Source organism: Diabrotica undecimpunctata, chromosome 4 (assembly GCF_040954645.1).
Source record: "Diabrotica undecimpunctata isolate CICGRU chromosome 4, icDiaUnde3, whole genome shotgun sequence".
Lineage (NCBI taxonomy): Eukaryota > Metazoa > Arthropoda > Insecta > Coleoptera > Chrysomelidae > Diabrotica > Diabrotica undecimpunctata.
In genome coordinates this window covers 97,060,365-97,081,344 of record NC_092806.1, presented here as the reverse complement: position 1 = coordinate 97,081,344, position 20,980 = coordinate 97,060,365, and the positions used below count along the sequence as shown (strand labels likewise).

At 32.7% G+C, this 20,980-nt stretch overlaps 1 protein-coding gene across 2 annotated transcripts in view; it reads right to left on the bottom strand.

Moving 5' to 3' along the window:
* The window catches only part of Ide (Insulin degrading metalloproteinase), a 163,888-nt gene that overhangs the window by 32,438 nt on the left and 110,470 nt on the right, over positions 1-20,980 (bottom strand). For both annotated transcript variants that reach the window (XM_072529962.1, XM_072529963.1), the window contains 3 exons: positions 16,476-16,645; positions 16,295-16,417; positions 11,246-11,448 (listed from right to left, as the gene is read on the bottom strand). In XM_072529962.1, the coding sequence (XP_072386063.1) occupies positions 11,246-11,448; positions 16,295-16,417; positions 16,476-16,645 (496 nt within the window). The remainder of the gene's footprint in view (positions 1-11,245; positions 11,449-16,294; positions 16,418-16,475; positions 16,646-20,980) is intronic.

Sequence of the window (20,980 nt, the reverse complement as noted above, 5' to 3'; positions counted from 1 at the left end):
GTTCAGTACTGGGTCCTCTACTTTTCCTTATCTTTATAAATGACATCACTAACTTAAAAAATCAATGGAAACATTTTTCTTTCTGCTGATAATACCAGTATTACCTGGAGGAACTCTAATATTGCAACTCGTCATGCAATTATAACTTCTCATCTCCTTAAAATAGAAACCTCATCCGACTCTAATTTACTCTCTTTTAACATGGATAAGACAGTAGCATTATCCTATAAAGGAGCTCTTGAACCCTTGCTTCTTAATGACAGCCAGGTCAGTATCATTGATTCTGTAAAATTGCTTGGTATTTTTATAGACAGCAACCTTAAGTGATCCCTTCATATCGATTTGTTAAGTAAGAATCTAGCCTCAGCCTGCTATGCAATAAGATCTGTTTCGAAAGAAATCAATTTAGCATCTTCCAAAATAACATATTTTTCTTTGTTCAAGTCTCATCTTTGATATGGCCTTCCTCTTTGGGGTTCTAGTACAGCTGCGCAATCTGATGTTATTTTTAAATTACAAAAAAGAGCTATATGGTATCATTTTGGTATAGAAGTAGAATAACACATTGCAGAAGCTACTTCAAAAATCACGGGATTTTAACTCTTCCCTCTTTATATATTGTAGAAACTGTTTGCTTAATTCATAAACACCTACATGTTTTTCCAGCAAGACCTAATCATGACTACTCCACCAGAAATTCAAGCTTTGATGTGTATTTTGATACCATCCACTTGAGTTAGTAAAGAAATCTATATTATATTCGGCAAAAAAATTATACAACCATCTCCCTTTGCAACTTAAATCTACAACTTCTTTACTTAAGTTCCGTAAATTGACAAAAGCCTATCTATCTGAAAGACCATATTATTCAGTGGAAGAGTTTCTTAACGAATAACTAAGAAATTACAGTACGTTTAGGTACAAGCAACTAAAGTTCTTTTATATATCATATTTGGGTATCACATGCAGCAACTTAAGCTTATTCGTAAACTAGTTCTTAAGGTTTGATTATGCAATTTGCAATTTAGTTAAATTTTGCAATGGATTGTATATTTTATTATCTTTTATTTTGTTATATTGACGATTTATGTAATGTAAAACTTCTTCTTCTTCTCCATCCATCCACCAGGCAGTTCCTGGCATCCTCATCGACTTCATCTTCCCATCTCTTTTTAGGTCTTCCAACAGGTCTTTTTCCCTGCATTCTTTCATTTAATAATTTTCTTCTTCTTCTAGATTTATGTAATTTTAGTAAATTTTAATTGTTATTGTTATTTTTTTGACTTTCTGTAAGCTTTGTCCATAAAATTGTACAATTGTCAGTGACAATAAAGCATATTTCTATTCTGTTCTATTCTAATTACAGTTCAATATTAGAAAAATTTTTGACAATTCCATTTAATAGATTAGCGGATAGATTTGACAATAGAGTCAGAACACTCAAAACAACCAGATGCCAGATTGCAACAGCTATTCTTCTTTTTCATTTTGGAATGCAATTGCTACAATTTTTCTTGTTATTTTACTATTTTATATTTGTTTTTCATGTTTAATTAATTAATTAATATTGTTACACTTCTTTGAAATTAACTTTATTGAATACCAACTTGTTTACAATACTTTTAACTTACTGACAAATATAAACTTCAAAACTCTCAAAATACAACTATTCTAAACTGTTACAAACATATGATTATATATATATATATATATATATATATATATATATATATATATATATATATATATATATATATATATATATATATATATATATATATATATATATATATATATATTTATGAATTTTCAATGTTATCTTGTGATAAGTGATAAGTTGATAAGTTTAAATAATGATAATGAATCTGATTAAAAATCTCCAAGTAAAATGGCATTGCATTTTTGCAATAAGACATAAATTAATTTTACTTGCAACAGACCTTACCCACACCATCATTGACTGTTAGTGTAGCATTTTACCTTAGAAAAGCATGGACCTATAATCTTGGAATACATGATTGTGTATCTGGGCAAGGTCATATGTTTATGGTTGAAAACCTTGTAGTCTTTACTGATACTGCAGGGGCCAAAACAAGAATTGGCTAATAATGGCGTTATGTCTACAATTAGTTAGGGAAAAAGTTGGACAAAACCATGGAATATCGTTTTCTAGTATCTGGGCCACTCATTTGTATTCGGATAGAGATTTTGCTTTAATTTATAGATTTAAAAAGTGTTAAAAGCAAGTGTTTTCTCCAGAAGAATGGTTTGAAATTGTGAGAAAATCAAACAAGAAAAATCCATTTGCAGTAGTTGAAATGTCTCAAGAAGATTTTTATAGTTTTGATGAGATAATTATAACAAAAAAGACATTTACCACCGAGAAACAACCACTCTGCTTTACAGACGTGTGTTGCTTTCTGTTCGAAAGTGAACACCAAAATTCCATGTTCATTAAACACATCCTAAATGGAGCGTTTGATGAAGTAAGTGTTGTTAAGACAGGTGTAGAGTTTGTTGACAACATATTAACAACAAAAAATTTAAAAAATATATGGAGGACCAAACATAAAAATAATTGAAGATATAAAGACACTTTTATAATACATTCCATAAACCAGCAGCTTTATCTCAGTATTATTGAAAACACTACCAGTAATAAAAGACAGTTTCTTACATCTTTTTTCATCGTCTGTTTTGCCTTGCAATTTAAAGAATGCACAGATTAAAGCAAAAATCTGGTTTTGTCAACCAAGAAATCTTCGTATTTCTACTTTGATGTTTTATTACCAGTAATATTAAAAAATACTATAACCAACTTGATGAAACACGAAGAAGATGGGAATGACGAAACCGATTTTTTATAATAAAAAATAATATTGTAGTTATATTTAGTTATATTTATGTAGTTATCGCCAAACCATATAACCTAACCCAGTTACTAAGTTCAGAAGATTGTAATATTTATCAAATTTTGTATAAACATATTTTATGTATTAGATTAAGTTTATAGCCTATGTTTTTTTCCCTTCGTGCAAAGCCCTAAGTCTATCCGAGGTCCACATGTCTCGTCTAAATGCTCTGATCGACCCCTGAGCGTCAAATTGTATCCTAGTCTAATATCCCAAATTATATAAGATAAAAAGATAAGAAAAAAAAACAAATAAATAAATATATGTGTGTATATATATGTATATATAAAAAAAGAAAAAATAAAAAAAAAACAAACAACAAAAGGAAATAATTCAAAACAAGCTGAATATGTTATAAGAGAAATAAAAATCTAAGGTATAATTGTAAAATTAGATATATAGGAAATATTTCTTTGTAAAATTAGAACAGGACTATGATTGTATAGCAAACGAGAAGAAAGCAAGGAGCACTCCTTTAGAGCTTCCGAATAAAAAATCCCATAAAGGTAAGATGGCGAATGGACAGAGACTCCGAAGCCAATAATGCACAAACACACACACACACACACAGACACACACACACACACATATGTAGTTATATTTATGTTTAGAATTTATATTCGTTTTGTTATTGTCAAAAAGGTCATAAGCCACATTTATTTGTTTAATAAATTTTTTCTTAAAATTCAGTTTTCTTTTGTATCCTTTTTTGAAAAAAACTATTTAATAATTTATTATGTATGTAAGGAATTAAGGTAAAATATGATTTCAGGGTTTTGTCAAAAATTTCAAGTAATAGTAAATAGATTGCAAAAAAAAAAGAGATGATTATTTTCCTATCTAAAACTAAACAGGACCAAAAAAATACTAATTTAAAGAGACAATTTTTTCCCTGAATATTTGTTTTTTGAGAAATATTTATGCAGGGCACTAGTTTGAAGTTTTTTGTTATGGATTTTAATTTTAGCCATCAAATATTATATTTATTTGTTCCTTAATCTTACCATATTCGAAGGTTTACAAACTGATAATAACAATACCTACTCTAGCTCATTAAATTTGTGCATAAACCAGACCAGAACCAGAAAAATTAGATGATTAGTACTACAATTTGTTTGGAATATAATTACATTTTAAAGTTGATAAGCAAAGTAACTTTCATAACTGAAAAACGAATGAATATAATTAATATATTAGTAGCCACGACTTAGAGCTGTTAAAAGGTATCATGTGTCAAATGAAGTGTCTTGTTCAGATATAGGCAAATTTTCTTCATTCCAGAGTTTAGGCATTTGTTGCCTATTCCAGCATCAAACTGCTCCATATTTTGAAGAGGTGCACTATACTTCATTTCAGTTTGTAATTTAATATTCGTTTAGTTAGACAATTTTCACCCATTCTCTTTATCTGTTGTTTCCATTAATTCTAGTATATAAATTCCAAGAAAAACATCCGCATGTAGAATAACAACCTTGCAAATCAAAGGACAGAAATTAAACAGAAAATTTAATTTCCTCAAAAGATCATGTGAGTAAGTCGGTTATCACAAAGCTCCGACTGAATAAAGGCGCTGAGAATGGTTAAACGAGAATCGTGGAGAACGCACTGCACGGGAATAGAAGAGACTGCAGAAATGTCAAGGCTCCACAAATTTGCCTCTATAAACAGTCAGATAAGCATGCCTTCACTCCAAAAACAGTCAGGTGAATATACTCGGAATAGTGAAGAGACCCGAAAAGAACTTTCCTGAAACTAAACGGGTACTACTAAGACTAGGAAAAATTGCTATCTGGCTAGGTTAGGACTGGGGTAAATACCCAGACATGGAAACTGATAAGGTTGGCATTTATACATAAAATTGTGTCTGGGACTAATAAGTTTTTGCTGTCATAATGTCATTTTTATTGAAAACTCTAGAAAAACTATCCAATAGGCACATTAGTGATTGTGTATTGGTTGAAAGTTCGATACGTCAGGGACAATATGCGTATAGAGCAGGATAACCTATGGCAGCGGCAAATAATTTTTTTCATATTTATGTTAAATATTATTGTTACGGAGAATTAAAACATAAGTGCAGTTGCCGTGAGAGTAGGTGCAGTTGTCCACACCTTTAGTTGAGAAGTGACAGCAGAAACAAAAAGAAGAAATGAATGAAGTTAGAAACAGATTTAATTTGAGCGTAACAATAGTTTTTTGCAATGAGATTTTTGTAAGTTACTTTAATAAAAATAAAGTCTATACTAGTGTATCAGTTTTACGCAAGCGATTTATCAAACAAGCGATTTACCCCAACATTTTTTGGTCCAACGAGACGAATAGTGAGAAAAACCAGTGCAAGCGATTAGAAACACGTGTAAATTAACCTCAACAAAGGTGAGTTTTTCCTTATAATTTCCATTTAATTTACCGTTACCATACATTTCCTATATTTCGAATTGAGTTTTATTTGGGTTGAACTAGTACTGAGATGAATTCTGAAATTAACAGATTAATAAGGGAAAGAGGTATATTAAAAGGTCAATTGTCTGGGCAAAGTAAGTTTTTCGAGAATCTTTCGGCGAATTTAGACGATAGAACATAGAACTGCCAAAGAATTAGAAGTAAGGTTAGACAAGGTCGAAGGTTTATACGTAGAATTTAATATTAAACAAGAAGCAATAGAATTAGCTGAGACAACAGAAACTGGATTACAAGAGCACGAGGACGAGAGGGAATGCTTTGAAAAATTATACTTTGCACTAATAAGTAATATGAAGTCAAAACTGGATAAATTTTATACTAGCAATAATGCAGTCTCTTCAGGTTATAATTTATGCGATGCTCTGATTCAACAAAATCGCTCGAGAGCTGTCGATTTGCCCGCGATAAAATTGCCAAAATTCAGTGGCAGTTTTCAACAATGGATAGAGTTCAGAGATTCATTTAAAGCCTTAGTTGACGATAACAGTACATTATCTAATATTCAAAAATTTTATTATTTACGATCATGTTTGAGTGATGAAGCATTAGGGCTAATAGAATCAATTTCAGTTTCCGAGAATAATTATATAATAGCCTGGGATTTGTTAAAAGATAGGTATGATCAAACGAGTTTATTAATACATAGTCATATAAAAGAATTATTTGAATATCCTGTTATACAAAAAGAAAGTCATGTAAGTATGAGATCATTTTATGATAGCTTCACTAAGAATTTGCGAGCATTGCAAGTTTTAGGAGAAAATGTAAACATGTGGGATAGGTTATTGATTTATTTGTTTACTAACAAGTTAGATAAATATACTCGTAGAGAATGGGAACTATTTAGAATTGAAGGCGATTTGCCGACAATGATTGATTTTAATAAATTCTTAAAACAAAGATGTGAATTATTAGAGAAGCTTGAAGTTTCAAATGTAGTTCATGATAATACAAAAGAAAAAGTTCAATTTAAAGGTTTTAATAACAAATTCAATAACAATAAAAGGAATGCATTTGTAAGTACTTATCAAGCGGGATCAGGTGCGGTAACTTGTTATTTTTGTAAAGGAAAACATACTATTTTTCGATGTGAAAAGTTTTTAAACTTATCCCCAGCTATGCGGTTATCTGAGATTCGTAAATTAAATTTATGTAAGAATTGTTTGAGACCAGAACATGACATTATGAGTTGTAGGCATTCAGGTTGTAAAGCTTGCGGAGGTCGACATAACAGTCTTCTACATGTCGATAGTTCTAGGGATACTAGGGCATCTAGCGATAATACAAGGGAAAATAATAATCATAAATAATCTAGCGATAATTGTAGAACTATTAACAATGACAATCGAACATTACAAAGTACATGTGAAAATCATAACAATACACAGGTAGAAAGTAGTCATACTTGTTTTAGCGAGAAAATTATGACATCACAAGTGCTTCTATCAACAGCCTTGGTCAATATTAAGGACAGCCAAGGAAATGTACATGAGTGTAGGGCTCTGTTAGACAATGGATCACAAAGCAACTTTGTAACAAGGAGATTTTGTGAAAAATTAAATATAAGTATGGAGTCGGTTAATTTTAAAATAATAGGAGTAGGGCAAGCGGTATCCAAGTTAAATAATCGAGTGAAGCTAAATATATCTTCTTGTACAAGCGATTTCAATTCAATTATTGATTGTTTAGTGTTAGAAAATATTACCGACAAGCTACCTACCACCTCATTTAATAAAAACATTTTAAAAATACCAAAGGATATTAAATTGGCTGACCATACTTACAATCGAGCGAGAGAAATTGATCTGTTAATAGGATCATCTGTATTCTGGGAAATATTACAATTGGACAGGATTCAATTAGAAGATAGCAAAATTGTTCTACAAGAGACAAAATTAGGATGGATATTGGGCGGCGTGATAAGCTCAACTTCTAGCCAGGTAGAAAAGCATGCTAGCAATTTTTCCAGCGAGTTGAGCCAGGAGCAGGCTACTGATAAAATATTGCTGAAATTCTGGGAGATAGAAGATGTTCATTCTAGTGTAAAAACGATTCTTTCAGAAGAAGAGCAATATTGCGAAACTTATTTCAAAAATACATTCAAGCGATCAGCGGACAATAAATTCATTGTATCGATTCCATTTAAGGAAAATTTAACAGATCTAGGTGATTCACGTAAAAGTGCTTTACAAAGTTATTTTTCACAAGAAAGTAGGCTCTTAAAAAATCCCGAGCTAAAACGCGATTATGATATGTTTATGCAAGAGTACTTACAATCGGGACATATGAGTGCGATTGATGAAGAAGGAGAGCAAAAATTAGCCTACTATATGCCTCATCATGCAGTTGTTCGCGAAACAAGTAAAATTACACGTGTTCGAGTAGTATTTGATGCTTCAATGAAATCGGAATCCGGTCTGTCTCTTAATGAGGTACAATGTGTAGGACCGACCTTGCAAGATGATCTTTTTTCAATAGTTCTCCGGTTCCGAAAGTATCAATTTGTTATGACTGCAGACATATCAAAGATGTATCGAATGATTCACGTATCTCCCGAACAACGTAAACTACAGAGAATATTTTGGAGACAAAACGCAGCCGATGACTTAAAATGTTATCAGCTGAACACAGTGACGTACGGTACGGCTTCAGCTCCTTATTTAGCTGTACGCTGTCTAACACAATTAGCAAGTGAACATGAAAAAAGTAATCCTAAAGCGAGTGAATCGATAAAAAGGTCTTTCTATATGGATGATTATCTAGAAGGAGCAGATAGTGAGCATGAATTACTGACTTTACAAGCACAAGTGACATCCATTTTAGCGAGTGCAGGATTTCAACTCAGAAAATGGCTATGTAACAAAAGACGATTATTGACAAAATTCCAAGTAGATACAAGCTTGGAATCAAGTGTCTTAAATATGAACAATGGAGAGACGAACAAGACATTAGGGATATTATGGGACTCTGAATCTGTTTCCATAAAATATTCCTTGCCAGTATTTAAAACTTACCAAGCTATCACGAAACGCGTTATATTGTCGTCTATTTCGCAGATTTTTGACCCTCTAGGTCTACTCGGTCCTATTGTAATAGTTTTGAAATTATTAATGCAATCACTATGGCAACGGCGGTTCGATTGGGATGAGAATCTTCCCGAAGAGATAGTTAATGTATGGTTGAATTTCAAGGACGACTTAATGAAGATTACATATCTTACCATACCCAGAATGGTCACAGTGTCTACGTATGTATCTGTGGAATTGCATGGATTTGGCGATGCTAGCCAAAAAGCTTATGGTTGTTGTATATATATTAGGTGTAAAGTTCAATCAGGCCAATATATATCCAAACTTTTATGTTCAAAATCCAGAGTAGCACCAGTTAAAACGTTATTAACTATACCGCGATTAGAGCTATGTGCTTCGTTGTTATTAGCACAGCTGGCACAGAGAACAATAAAGGATTTACAAATTAAGTTTGATAAGTGCTATTTTTATTCGGATTCACAGATAGCATTATCATGGATAAAAGGTCCAGCTAGTAAGTGGAAATTATTTGTAGCAAATCGTGTAAATGAAATTCAACAACTAACAGATGTGAGTGATTGGTATTATGTAGCGACTGATCAAAATCCCGCGGATCTCGTATCTAGGGGTATGAGCGTTGATGAGATACTTATGTCAAATTTGTGGTGGAATGGTCCTAGTTGGCTAACTACAAATGATCTAAAAGAATTTATATCTAGTAAAATTCTAAATTTTGAAGGCTTACCAGAGCAAAAGGCTACTGCTCATCACTCAATATTAATTGATAATTTTAATTTGTTCACACGTTTTTCAAATTTGAATAAACTTATTCGAGTAACAGCGTATATTGCGAGATTTATATTCAATTGTCAATTAAGGCTAAAGGTGAAAGATTTATGCGATAAGGAAAAAAGAGTGGGCTTATTTACTAGTAATGAATTAAGAGACGCACTCGACATATTAGTAGCCTTGGCACAAAAGGAGTCTTTTCCTGAAGACTTTGAAAGATTAAGTAAGGGTTTAAGATTGAAACGCAATAGTCCCTTATTATCTTTGAACCCATTTTTAGAGAATGGTATTATCCGAGTGGGTGGCCAGTTGCAGAAGTCAACCTACGAATACGATAAAAAATATCCAATAATTTTGTCACCTAAACATGTACTAACACGTTTAATTTTAAAATCTGAGCATCAACGATTGATGCATTGTGGGCCAACTATGTTGTTGGCTTCGATTCGAGAAAGGTTTTGGCCAATATCTGGACGTAATATTTGCAAGGGAATTGTCAGGAACTGTATCTCATGCATTAGAGCAAAACCTATACCTGGTAATTACATTATGGGATAATTACCAGCTACACGAATAACACAATATTTACCTTTCATTAATATAGGAACGGATTTCGCTGGTCCGTTTTTGTTAAAAGACCGATTGACTAGAGGTTCTAAATTAATAAAAAGCTATGTATGTATATTTGTATGTTTGTCGACAAAGGCTGTGCACCTAGAGGTTACATCTGATCTAACCACTGCTTGTTTTCTAGCTGCTTTTAGACGATTTGTGAGCAGACGTGGAAAACCAAGTAAGGTTTATTCAGATAATGGAAAAACATATGTAGGTGCAAAAAAGGAACTACAAAGTCTTAATAACTTTCTCAAAAATCAAGCGATATCGGAAGAATTCAATAGTTACTTCACCGAGCAAGGAATAGATTGGCATTTCATACCTTCCAGAGCGCAAAATTTCGGAGGGATCTGGGAAGCCGGGGTTAAGAGTTTTAAATTTCATTTTAAGAGGGTTGTGGGAGAAGCACATTTAAATCTAGAAGAATTTCACACAGTACTGGTTCAAGTCGAATCAATTCTTAATTCACGTCCTTTATGCCCTATAACATCCTCTCCTGATCAGTTAAATCCTTTGACTCCCGCTCACCTTCTTCTGGGAAGAAGTTGAGCTAGTTTCGCTGCCAGACAGATATGTCAGTCAGATACCAGAAAATCGTCTCAAGCGTTTCGAGCGATTACAAAAAATTCTCCAGCATTTTTGGAGAAGATGGAAGAGAGAATATCTTGCTGAACTACAAATCAGAAGCAAGTGGAAACAACATTCCGAGAGAACCGTCCAACCAGGAGATATTGTCCTAGTGATAGATGAACAGACTCCAACCCTAGGTTGGCCAATGGCTAAGGTCGAACAAGTTCATCCAGGAACTGATGGAGTAGTGCGAGTGGTAACAGTCCGCATAAACAATAAAATGTTTAAACGACCCGTATCAAAACTTTGTATATTACCGACTGAAGCACAGGACATAGTTGAAAGTGTTAACACGTTTCAAGGCGGCCGGTATGTTACGGAGAATTAAAACATAAGTGCAGTTGCCGTGAGAGTAGGTGCAGTTGTCCACACCTTTAGTTGAGAAGTGACAGCAGAAAAAAAAGAAGAAATGAATGAAGTTAGAAACAGATTTAATTTGAGTGTAACAATAGTTTTTTGCAATGAGATTTTTGTAAGTTACTTTAATAAAAATAAAGTCTATACTAGTGTATCAGTTTTACGCAAGCGATTTATCAAACAAGCGATTTACCCCAACAATTATGTTTATATGGGGTTAAGCCACAATTGATTGTAATGAAAATTACATTGTTATTAACGGGTGGCGTTTCGATTTCCACTCCGGAAATCGTTTTCAAAAATATATTTAAAAAAAATATGACAAAAGTAAAACCAACAAGTTGTTAAGTTGACACAATTTTTTTTTATATTTATGTGTTTGAGATAAGTACCAATTAAAAGTGAGAACTGAATTATTCATTCAATATTATTAATAATAAATATACTTACTGATGATTTATAGAATTCAGTCAAATCTTCACTAGGAAATACAATATTTAAATTTCTAACATCCTTTACTGGAGAAACATAAACTTTAGTACGAAATTGACTGTCTGAAAAGGGATGGGTCTTCCATACTGGTGCTTCTACATCCTTGTTTTGTACACTTGAAAATAATTTAACAACCATTTCTTCTAGTTCATCTAAACTCTCTAAAATGTACTATGTATTAAGTATATATATTATATTGGGTTTATCTAATCCAAGCAATGACAGAATTTAAAATGCTCAACTAATAATATTGGCGATAGAAACACTAGAGGTGAAAATAAAATTCGGTAAGAAACGAAAAACAGGGACCTCGACACGGAGATACCTTATCATTAGGGGTACGGAATTTTCGCAAATAAAAAACATGAATTTCGCATTTACTTTTTTTATAATTATAAAATTTCGCATTTATTTTTAACTACGAGTAAAACAACAAAAAACAATAATTAAAAGCTAACACCGTAGTAATTTCGACATTCGACTCTTTAAGAGCTGTTCTTCGATCTGTCACTACAATATTATATTTGCTGAAGAATCGTTCTGCGTCTACGCTGTTCGTTGGACTCCAGATGCTCTGTTATATTGCTTTAGCAAATGACGGAAACTGCACTGTGTAGTAAGCAAAATATTCTTCACATTGAGATCTTCGTTCCTTCGTATCGATTGAAGAATTAATCTACGAAAGTAAGTATATGCATCTTTGTACTCCAATTGTGTCATTGTTCTAAAAAAAGGAATTTTAGAAAAGCTTTCTGAGAGTACACTCGGGTTCACAGTAAAACTTGCAGCTATAAATGGGTTAAATAACTGTCCAATGTGTAAGAAAGCCTCGTTTGTGTCTTTTAAAGTCATATGGAGAGTCAGTTTATTAAAGGCTTTGTCGTTTGTAAGTATTTCCTTCAGTGTAGCGTCAATTTCTTCGTTTTCAGTAAGCAATCGAGATGTTTTTACATCAAAATAACCTTGGCGATGGTGTTCAAGTGACGATGTTAAGTCCTCTAATTTGTTCCATAAAAAATGGACGAATGGATAACTGGCTCCTTCCAAATCGTCTATTAATTTCATTAATTTTGGACAGAACTCGGTCGTGAAGGTCATTTGAATTTCTAGTTTACGTCTGAAAGTTTCATCGGCGTAATTGTCTTTGAGAAATTTCATACTGGAATTTTCATTCTCCATACATTAAAAAAATTGAGTATGTGATTAAGATATTCACTTAGATACGACACTGCTGAGCACCAAGAGTTCCATCTAGTTACAACTGGTGCTGGACAAAGTTTTGCTGAGAGATTGGACTCGTTTTCTTTCAAATAATTCAAGTAAGAGTTCTTCATTTTTCTTGAAAGACAAAAGGCTGACTTGACTTATGCTGTAAACATGTTTAACTCCTTGAACTCTCCTACAAAACCATCACCAAGATTAACTTTATGAGCCAAACACTGGTAATGTAATATATGTGGCCCTATTAGAATTTTTAATAGGTTAAAGCAAGCAGTCATAATGTATCTTGCTGAATTTGATACTAGGCCTCTAACTTGTGAATAATCAATTTCAAAGTCTTTTAATGTATCTATAATTGCCTGTGAACACGTTGATGCATTGGCAGTATCAAGGAAGTTAACACTTGCTAAAAAACATTCTTGATGTAGTACAGAATCTATAGTTCTGAAGAGAATAGCAAAAACACATCTTCCTTGTCCATCCGAGGTTTCGTCTGCTACTATTACAATGGGCTTGTCTTTCAACTGTTGCTTTGTATTGGCTTTTTCAGACAGCCCACACTGTGGCACTACCTCTCCGTAAAGTGTCCGCACATGGAAGAGCACACGACCCCGGAACATATTTAACAATATATTCACACCTATCACACATATCTATATGAAGTGAAATGTTGGCTTTCAGACACATACTAACTGTATCCTCCACAAAAGTATCATTCTCTTCTTTTGCTCGTTTCTGTCTCTCAAAGCCACTAGCAACTGACATTTGTCCGCCACAGATCCTGAAGTAGATGCTATAGATTTTTCTTGTTAATGCGGTTAGTCGACTTCACATGTTTCTACAGTGTGTCCTTTTTATCACCTTCCAAACGAGTATTGCAATACTTACACATCACCACATCTGTTGCAAATTCTTTGACCCGATCGCTCACAATTGATTTAGGGCGTCCCATTTTTGGGCATACTTTAAGTAACTTTATTTTACTATAAAAACTTTTGTAATAGACTGTTCTCACTCAGTAAAAATTGACAGAATGAGCACTGATTGTCCTGGTTGACTAATTTATATGTTTAGAAAATAAGAATTAGCCGACTTTTATCCCTACTTAGATTTTTACCAATACAAAAGACCGAAATGCAGATAACAACAGTCGGCTTATTTATATTTCTCAAAGAATCAACATTGAAAAATATCTATTCCTTATCTTATCTTTATCTATTTAATGATGAACAATGAAAAATCCTTCTATTTCAGCACGTGTTAGAACAATAAACAATCCTTTCAAAAATTACAAAAGTAAACTTTCCGTAAAATTTTTCCATACCTTCGTAACTACCTACTTATTTAAGGGTGATTTGAGCACCTACAGATATTTCGCGGAAATAAACAAAAACTCCATATTTCGCATTTATCGCATTTTTGTTCCAAATTTCGACGAAATTCGTATCTATTTCATAAAAACGAAAATTCCGTACCCCTACTTATCATGTATACTATTCTCCATCACACTTGAGAAAATCATAAGTTTCTCGATGGTCGATACTCGAGGAATGATATCAATAAAAGCGGACAAATACTAGTCTTTGCAGATATTATCAACATAATTGCAACATAAATGATAGAGGGATTTAAGTATATAGAAAGAGCTGCAAACAGTCTTGAAAATTAATCGCACCAAAACAAAATATATACATGCAAGAAAAACAATATGTAATAAGCAACTGTAAAACCTAACAATAGGAGACCATTGGAAGTGTAATTTTTTTTTCATATTTAAGATTTCTTGTTACATCCGATAACAACGTTGGAGAGAAAGTGAGGAGACAAATATTAATCGTCAATAAAAGTTATTATCGATTATAAGCGACTAAGATCAGACACCATAAGAAACACGAAATATCAAATATACAAAACCTTAATAACAGACATACTCGCATATGGATTTGAAACATAGACACTTACTAAAAGTGGAAAAAGACATACAAAGGATTAAAAAAGAAAACATAATTGTGAATTATACAAAACATACTAGGGGTCAGATATGTACCTTCATTCTGGCTTTACAACCCTGTCAAACGTCCTCGTATCTTAATATATTTTACGATATATCTCCTGATAATTCTATAAAGTTGGTAGTTTCGTCTTCCCCATACTCCATTGTCATTCACCGCTCTACAGATTCGCCTTAGTACTTTTCTTTTAAAGCAGCCTAACATGTTTCATTACTTTTTGTTAGTCCAGGTCTTTGTTGGGATTTGTGTCATACATTTGTCTCCCTAGCGCAGCCCGTTATTTGTTTTAAAAGGTTCAGACAGTTCCCCCTGGATTGGTACTCTACATTCGGCTTTTTCAAGCGTTAGTTTTGTTAAACTAGAAAACTGATTTGGTATTCCTGGGTCTTTCATTGCTCTAAATATTTTCTATTTACAGAGTCGTAGGCTGCCTTGCAGTCTATAAATATTTAGTGAGTATCTATGCCATATTTCAGTGTTTTTTCTAAAATTTGCCCCAGGGTTGCAATCTAATGAATTGTCGATTTACCACTTCTGAAACCAACCTGTTATTTTCCTATTATTCGTTCTGCATATGGAACCCTACGGTGGCATAGTATAGTGGAGAATATTTTATACACTACATTTAGAAGCATAATTCCTCTGTGGTTAGAGCATTTTAAGATATCTCTTTTTTTGTGTATGGTGCAGAGTATTCTAATATTCCAATTACTGGGGAGGTATTTGCGTCCATATTCCTTTTATGAGCTGCAGTAGTGCCATTATGGTGTCGTGTTCACCTTCTTTCTATAGTTCCGCTGATACATTATCTACTCCTGATGATGTATTTCTGGCTAGTTTTTTAACTGCGCCTTTAACTTCAAGAATATTTGGTGGTTGCTCTTCCCTCTTGTCTGTTCCGCGTGCTTTTTGGTCTTCCAGGTTTTCTTCTTCTTAGTCTATATTAAGTACCCGATTAAAATATTCCACCCCCATCGATTGAATATATCCTTCCTTGTAACTCGGTCGTCATTAAGACTTTTGCATTGACTTACAGTTGCCTTAAATTCTTTTCTGTTGATGTTAAATTTCTTATACTCGTAGAAAGTTCTGAATCCTTTCTGTGTATTAAGGTTCTCTATATATTTAAGTTTCTCATTTAAGTAGTTTCGTTTCTTTGTTTTGTGTATCCCCCATTCTCTTCCCTTTGTCTGATAATTCTTTAAAGTTGTTCTAGGTCGTCAGTTAAGCATTGTTCTCTAGGCTTCATTTTTTTCTCTTGTTACATTCTTACATTCATCGTCAAACCAATAATTTTTAGGGGCACAAATTGTTGTTCCTATTTCATCTTTGCTGCTTCAATATCTTTCTTTATTCTGGTCCAGTAAGAGTCTACATCTTTCTGGATTTCTTCGTTTACATTTTGATTCTCCCCAGATAACATTAATAAAAATTGAACGGCTAGGTGGATGGGGTATGTAGAAAGAATGAACGAAAATGAAATAGCTACCAAAATAATGAAGCAAAAGCCAGGAGAATATAAAACAGGGGAATACCGAAACTGAGATAGGGAAAAAATAGAACAAGATGGTATCGCAATTGTAAAAATTGGACAAGCAAACTCAAAATAGATCAGAATGAAGAACATCTATTTGGAATAAGTTCTAGACGAAATGTCAAGAAGAAAAATAATGAACCATTAATTTGAACATAGGGAAACAATTTGAAACACTTGAAAATATACTTTAATGAAAAACCAAAAACTTTTTGTATTAAAAATTTTGAGTATATTTACCTTTTCCTAATACAGCCAAACTCATAATATTTGATGAGTACCACTTATTGTGAAACTCTAGTAACTTCTCTCTTACGTCAATATTATTCTCTTTAGGAATTTTTATTAAAGTGTCTTTGTTGCCTACAACATAATATACTTGGTTATTACTGAATATTCAATGAAGTCAGCATCCTCTCACCTGTTCCAAATGTGTTAAATGGATGATCAGGATTGGCTAAATGTTTATTTAATTGATCAAGTCTCCAAAGATCATTGGGCAAATTCTTTTCATGTTCAGAATTAACGGCACTAATTTCTCTTTCTGTAGCACTCTCTGTAAAAAGTGGAGCAATAAAGAACTGGGAAAATCTAAAAGAAAAAAAATTTTGGTAAGTATATCAAAAATTAAAAATTGCCAATTAGACAACTGATGACAATTATATAAAAAATGAGTATTAGAAAAATACTGGTTTACTGGTTAACTCCTATCGTGTTAAGTAATAAATTTGAAGTAACTCTCTTATTCTTTGAATTATAATTAAATTCATTAAGCTCTAATATAGTTTCATCATTGTAGAAACTAAATACTTGAAAATATAAATGTGAGTGGATTAAAACAACCACATTCTTATCAAATTAATAACCAATATTAATAGTTTATCCCTTCGGTTTTAATTATTCACATGCAACCAAAGAATCATAGAATTACGGACATGCTGTACTCGTTAATATATTCAATAATATTTATCTATTAAAAATAATCAAAAGTACGATACCACTCTGTCGTAATATTTAATAAGTCATACATGACAACGTTGCGTACATCTTGGTTCTAGTGACAAGTAGATACCTATTACAATAATATGTGTTTAACATTGTCGTAAGATAGAGACAAATAGCTAGACATTGCCACTCTTCACTTAAGTGGTGGTTTTCAATATGTTAAACATATTTTTAAGATTTTTTTTTAATTGTTTAATATATATATATATATATATATATATATATATATATATATATATATATATATATATATATATATAACATTAGTACATTATAGTACAATATTTCAAGAGTATTATTTGAAATTTTGGTAAAAAAATATTAAAAATTAAGAAGATGACAGCTTATTTTCCAAGATGAAAAAAAAATTACTTTGTGGTGTTCATCGTAACTTATAACTGAATCATCTGTTGACAAAAAACCAAAAAGATTTAGTTAGTTGATAAGTTTCACTAGGTCGCAACGTCGAGATATTGTTCATTTTATCGTTTTTTCAATTTTTAAGTAAAAAAAGACAATTTTTTTGAATTTTCAAAAATTTTTTGTTAAAATTTGACTAATTTGATGTAAAATTAGTATAATTACAAAATTGACAATATCTCGACGTTGCGATCTAGTAACTTATTTATAAAAGAAGTGTGCAAAGTTTTTGAGATATAGTGAACACCGACACGAAAAAAATTATTCCGAGAAAAACGCGTTTCAAAAAAAAAAGCTTTTTTTGATACACACACAGTATCGTCTATTCCTGGCCCATATAGCGAGGTGCTTCCTGGTAAAATATCTCGAGCATCTTTTTTCTCTATTAGAGCTCCTGCTTTCGACGAACTCTGCTTTTTTTGTTGCATCTGCAGCCATTTTATACGCTCTAGTAATTCGATTGTTATCTGCCACGAGTGCATAAATTATGAGAACATGACACTGTACTTATTCCAATTTCTATGTGAGTGCTCACTAACCTCACTCGCTCGTCTCTATAACTCACCAAGCTTACACACTCACCCACCTCACTCACTCACTCACTCACTCACCTCAATCACTCACCTCAATCGCTCACCTCGCTCACTCACCTACCTCAATCACTTACCTCATTCACTCACCTCACTCACTCACCACACACACACAATTCACTCACTCATAAATGCCTATAACTCCATCAATTTTGCTCCGATCACTGTAAAATTTTACCTGGATACTCTTGAAGAGTTATACTATCAAATAAAAAACTTAAAATACAAAATAAAACGCTACCCCTCCCCCTTAACATTCAATAGCAAATCGTTTACGTTTTTAAGAATAATCTTGATATAAGGATGAAGGATAGAAGAAGAAAATAATTGCGACAACAACAATAAAGTCTTGGTGCAGAGACAAAATAGTGTTCAACAAAAATAATTCCAACTCGAAAAAATATGTAGATTGTAACGTTTTAAACGTCACATGTTTGTTATTTTTCTTTAAATAATTATTTTATTTCGATTTCTCAAACATTTTCATTTTCAAACTCATTTTTCACCTTTACTTCTAAGATAAGACGTTCTCACACCTGAGAGACTGAGCTAAACGAAGCCTAACAATTGGCTCCCAAAGATAGTTGTGAGTTTTATTGTTCTAAATTAGCCCCCAACTTTCCGAGGTAGTTATATTGTTGTCCATTGGCACCCACCGTTTCTGATGGGTCGTTCAATGGTTACAAGATAAAAGTAGATATCGAAATTTTAGGCAAACAGCGAAGTACAACAAAAACAAAAACGGATGTCGGAATTTCTACCGACATTGCCATAGCGTGAACAATTTAATAAATGTTTAAAGAAATAAACAGCAATGTAAAAACGACAAAAAGTACCATGGTGAGATTAGATGAATTAAAAGAAATGGAAACAGAAAATCTAAAATAAAAGAAATAATAAGGAAACACAATCTAAGAATAGCCCAATTGGAGGTAAAAACCTTGTCATAAAGGGCATTGAAAATAAAAACAACGAAGACAATAAATAAAGAGACGCAAGGAAAAATAATAGAACTAATGAACACATTTTTACGAACATTAATTAACCAAGAAATAGATATCGATGAAGTTAAAATAGGTGAGAAATAAGGAATTCAAAGCAATTATCAATTATAATAAACAGATCGTAAGTGATGCAAAGCAATTATCAATTATAACAGACATATCGTAGAAAACAAAGTTTACAAAAAATGTAATAAAGAAAAAAAATAGAAAATGAGAGAAAGGTCTCCCGAAACAACCAGCGTCACAGAACAACTGAATAAAACTACAAGAACCTTAAATAATTAGCAAGGCAAATAAAAGTCCAAGAGACAAACAGAAATAACAAAACCGAGATGAGAATAGAATAATTCATAAAGAACTTTAAAATAAAATAAATAAAAATACAAGAGACAATAAATAAAAATATAAAAGACAATAAAACTAAAAAATTAAATAAAAATGAAGATGTTGATAATGAAGGAACATGGAAAAGTAGGAAACTAGAAAAAGGGGAACTAAAAAAAATAATTCGAAGCTACAGGAATACACATCTTGAAATAACAGAAACTAAAAAAAGGGAAAAGGAATTATGAAAATGGAAAACAATCATACGTCTACAGTGGAGTTAAAAAGAATATGCAAGCAGCAGAAAGGGTAGAATGCATTGTAAATAACAAGTTATCTCATTATATACAGAACACGCATCAGAAAGAATCCGATCGACTGTGCTTAAAGACAACAGTAAAAAAACGATAATAGCAATGTATGGACCCAATGACAACGATACAAAAGACAATAAAATAAATTTTGTGAAGAATAGTCTGCTATGACAGAACCAAAAAAAAAAATTCTTAGCAAGCGATTTCAATAGCAGAGTAGTAAAAAAAGATGATTTATATAAAGAGGTAATAGCAATATCTACATAAAGAAAATAACAGAAACCAGAATGGAGAAACAAGGCTTGAATTTTGTTTAATGCTCAACTTAAACATAACTGATAGTTTCTACAAACCCAAGAAAATACACAAATATAATAGAGAAAGATGAAATATCAATTTGAAAATCAAAACACTTATTCAGATCGAAGGTTCAAATTTTTGCTAAATAAATTTGAAATTGATAAATTGCGTTAGGCTTTCACGGCCATCGTCTAACTTATTAAACTGTTTATTCGGGCTGTTGGGCCGTTGTCTTCTGTTGAGATTTGTTCTCGACGTTTCGCCAACACTAGGGGTTGGCATCTTCTGGAGATGTTGATGCTTCGCTTGTAAGCAGAAACTGACGACGCGTTGTACTACGGAGGCAATATTTATAATTCCCACTCGCCTCCCCTCCACTGGTTTCGGCTTGAGGGGGCGTGTCGTTGTTTATAGTAGCTTTTCTATCTCCGTGTTTGGCGGGAAGGGCGTTTGTGGATTTTAATACTGGTATCCATGTTTTGTTGATTTTTAGTCCTTCTTCTATCCTATTGAAATTGTTTGGGTGCTTGTATATTTCCACCGCTTCCCGATATAACCGTGGGTAGTACTGTGAAGTTTTGTCCAGCATCTGTGTTTCTTCAAATAGTATCCGATGTTCTCCGCTTCCCAAAGCGTGTTCGGCAACGGCAGATTTGTCGATATGTCCTAAACTACAATGACAAAATGAACATAAAAGCCATTGTCGTTTAGGACATATCGACAAATCTGCCGTTGCCGAACACGCTTTGGGAAGCGGAGAACATCGGATACTATTTGAAGAAACACAGATGCTGGACAAAACTTCACAGTACTACCCACGGTTATATCGGGAAGCGGTGGAAATATACAAGCACCCAAACAATTTCAATAGGATAGAAGAAGGACTAAAAATCAACAAAACATGGATACCAGTATTAAAATCCACAAACGCCCTTCCCGCCAAACACGGAGATAGAAAAGCTACTATAA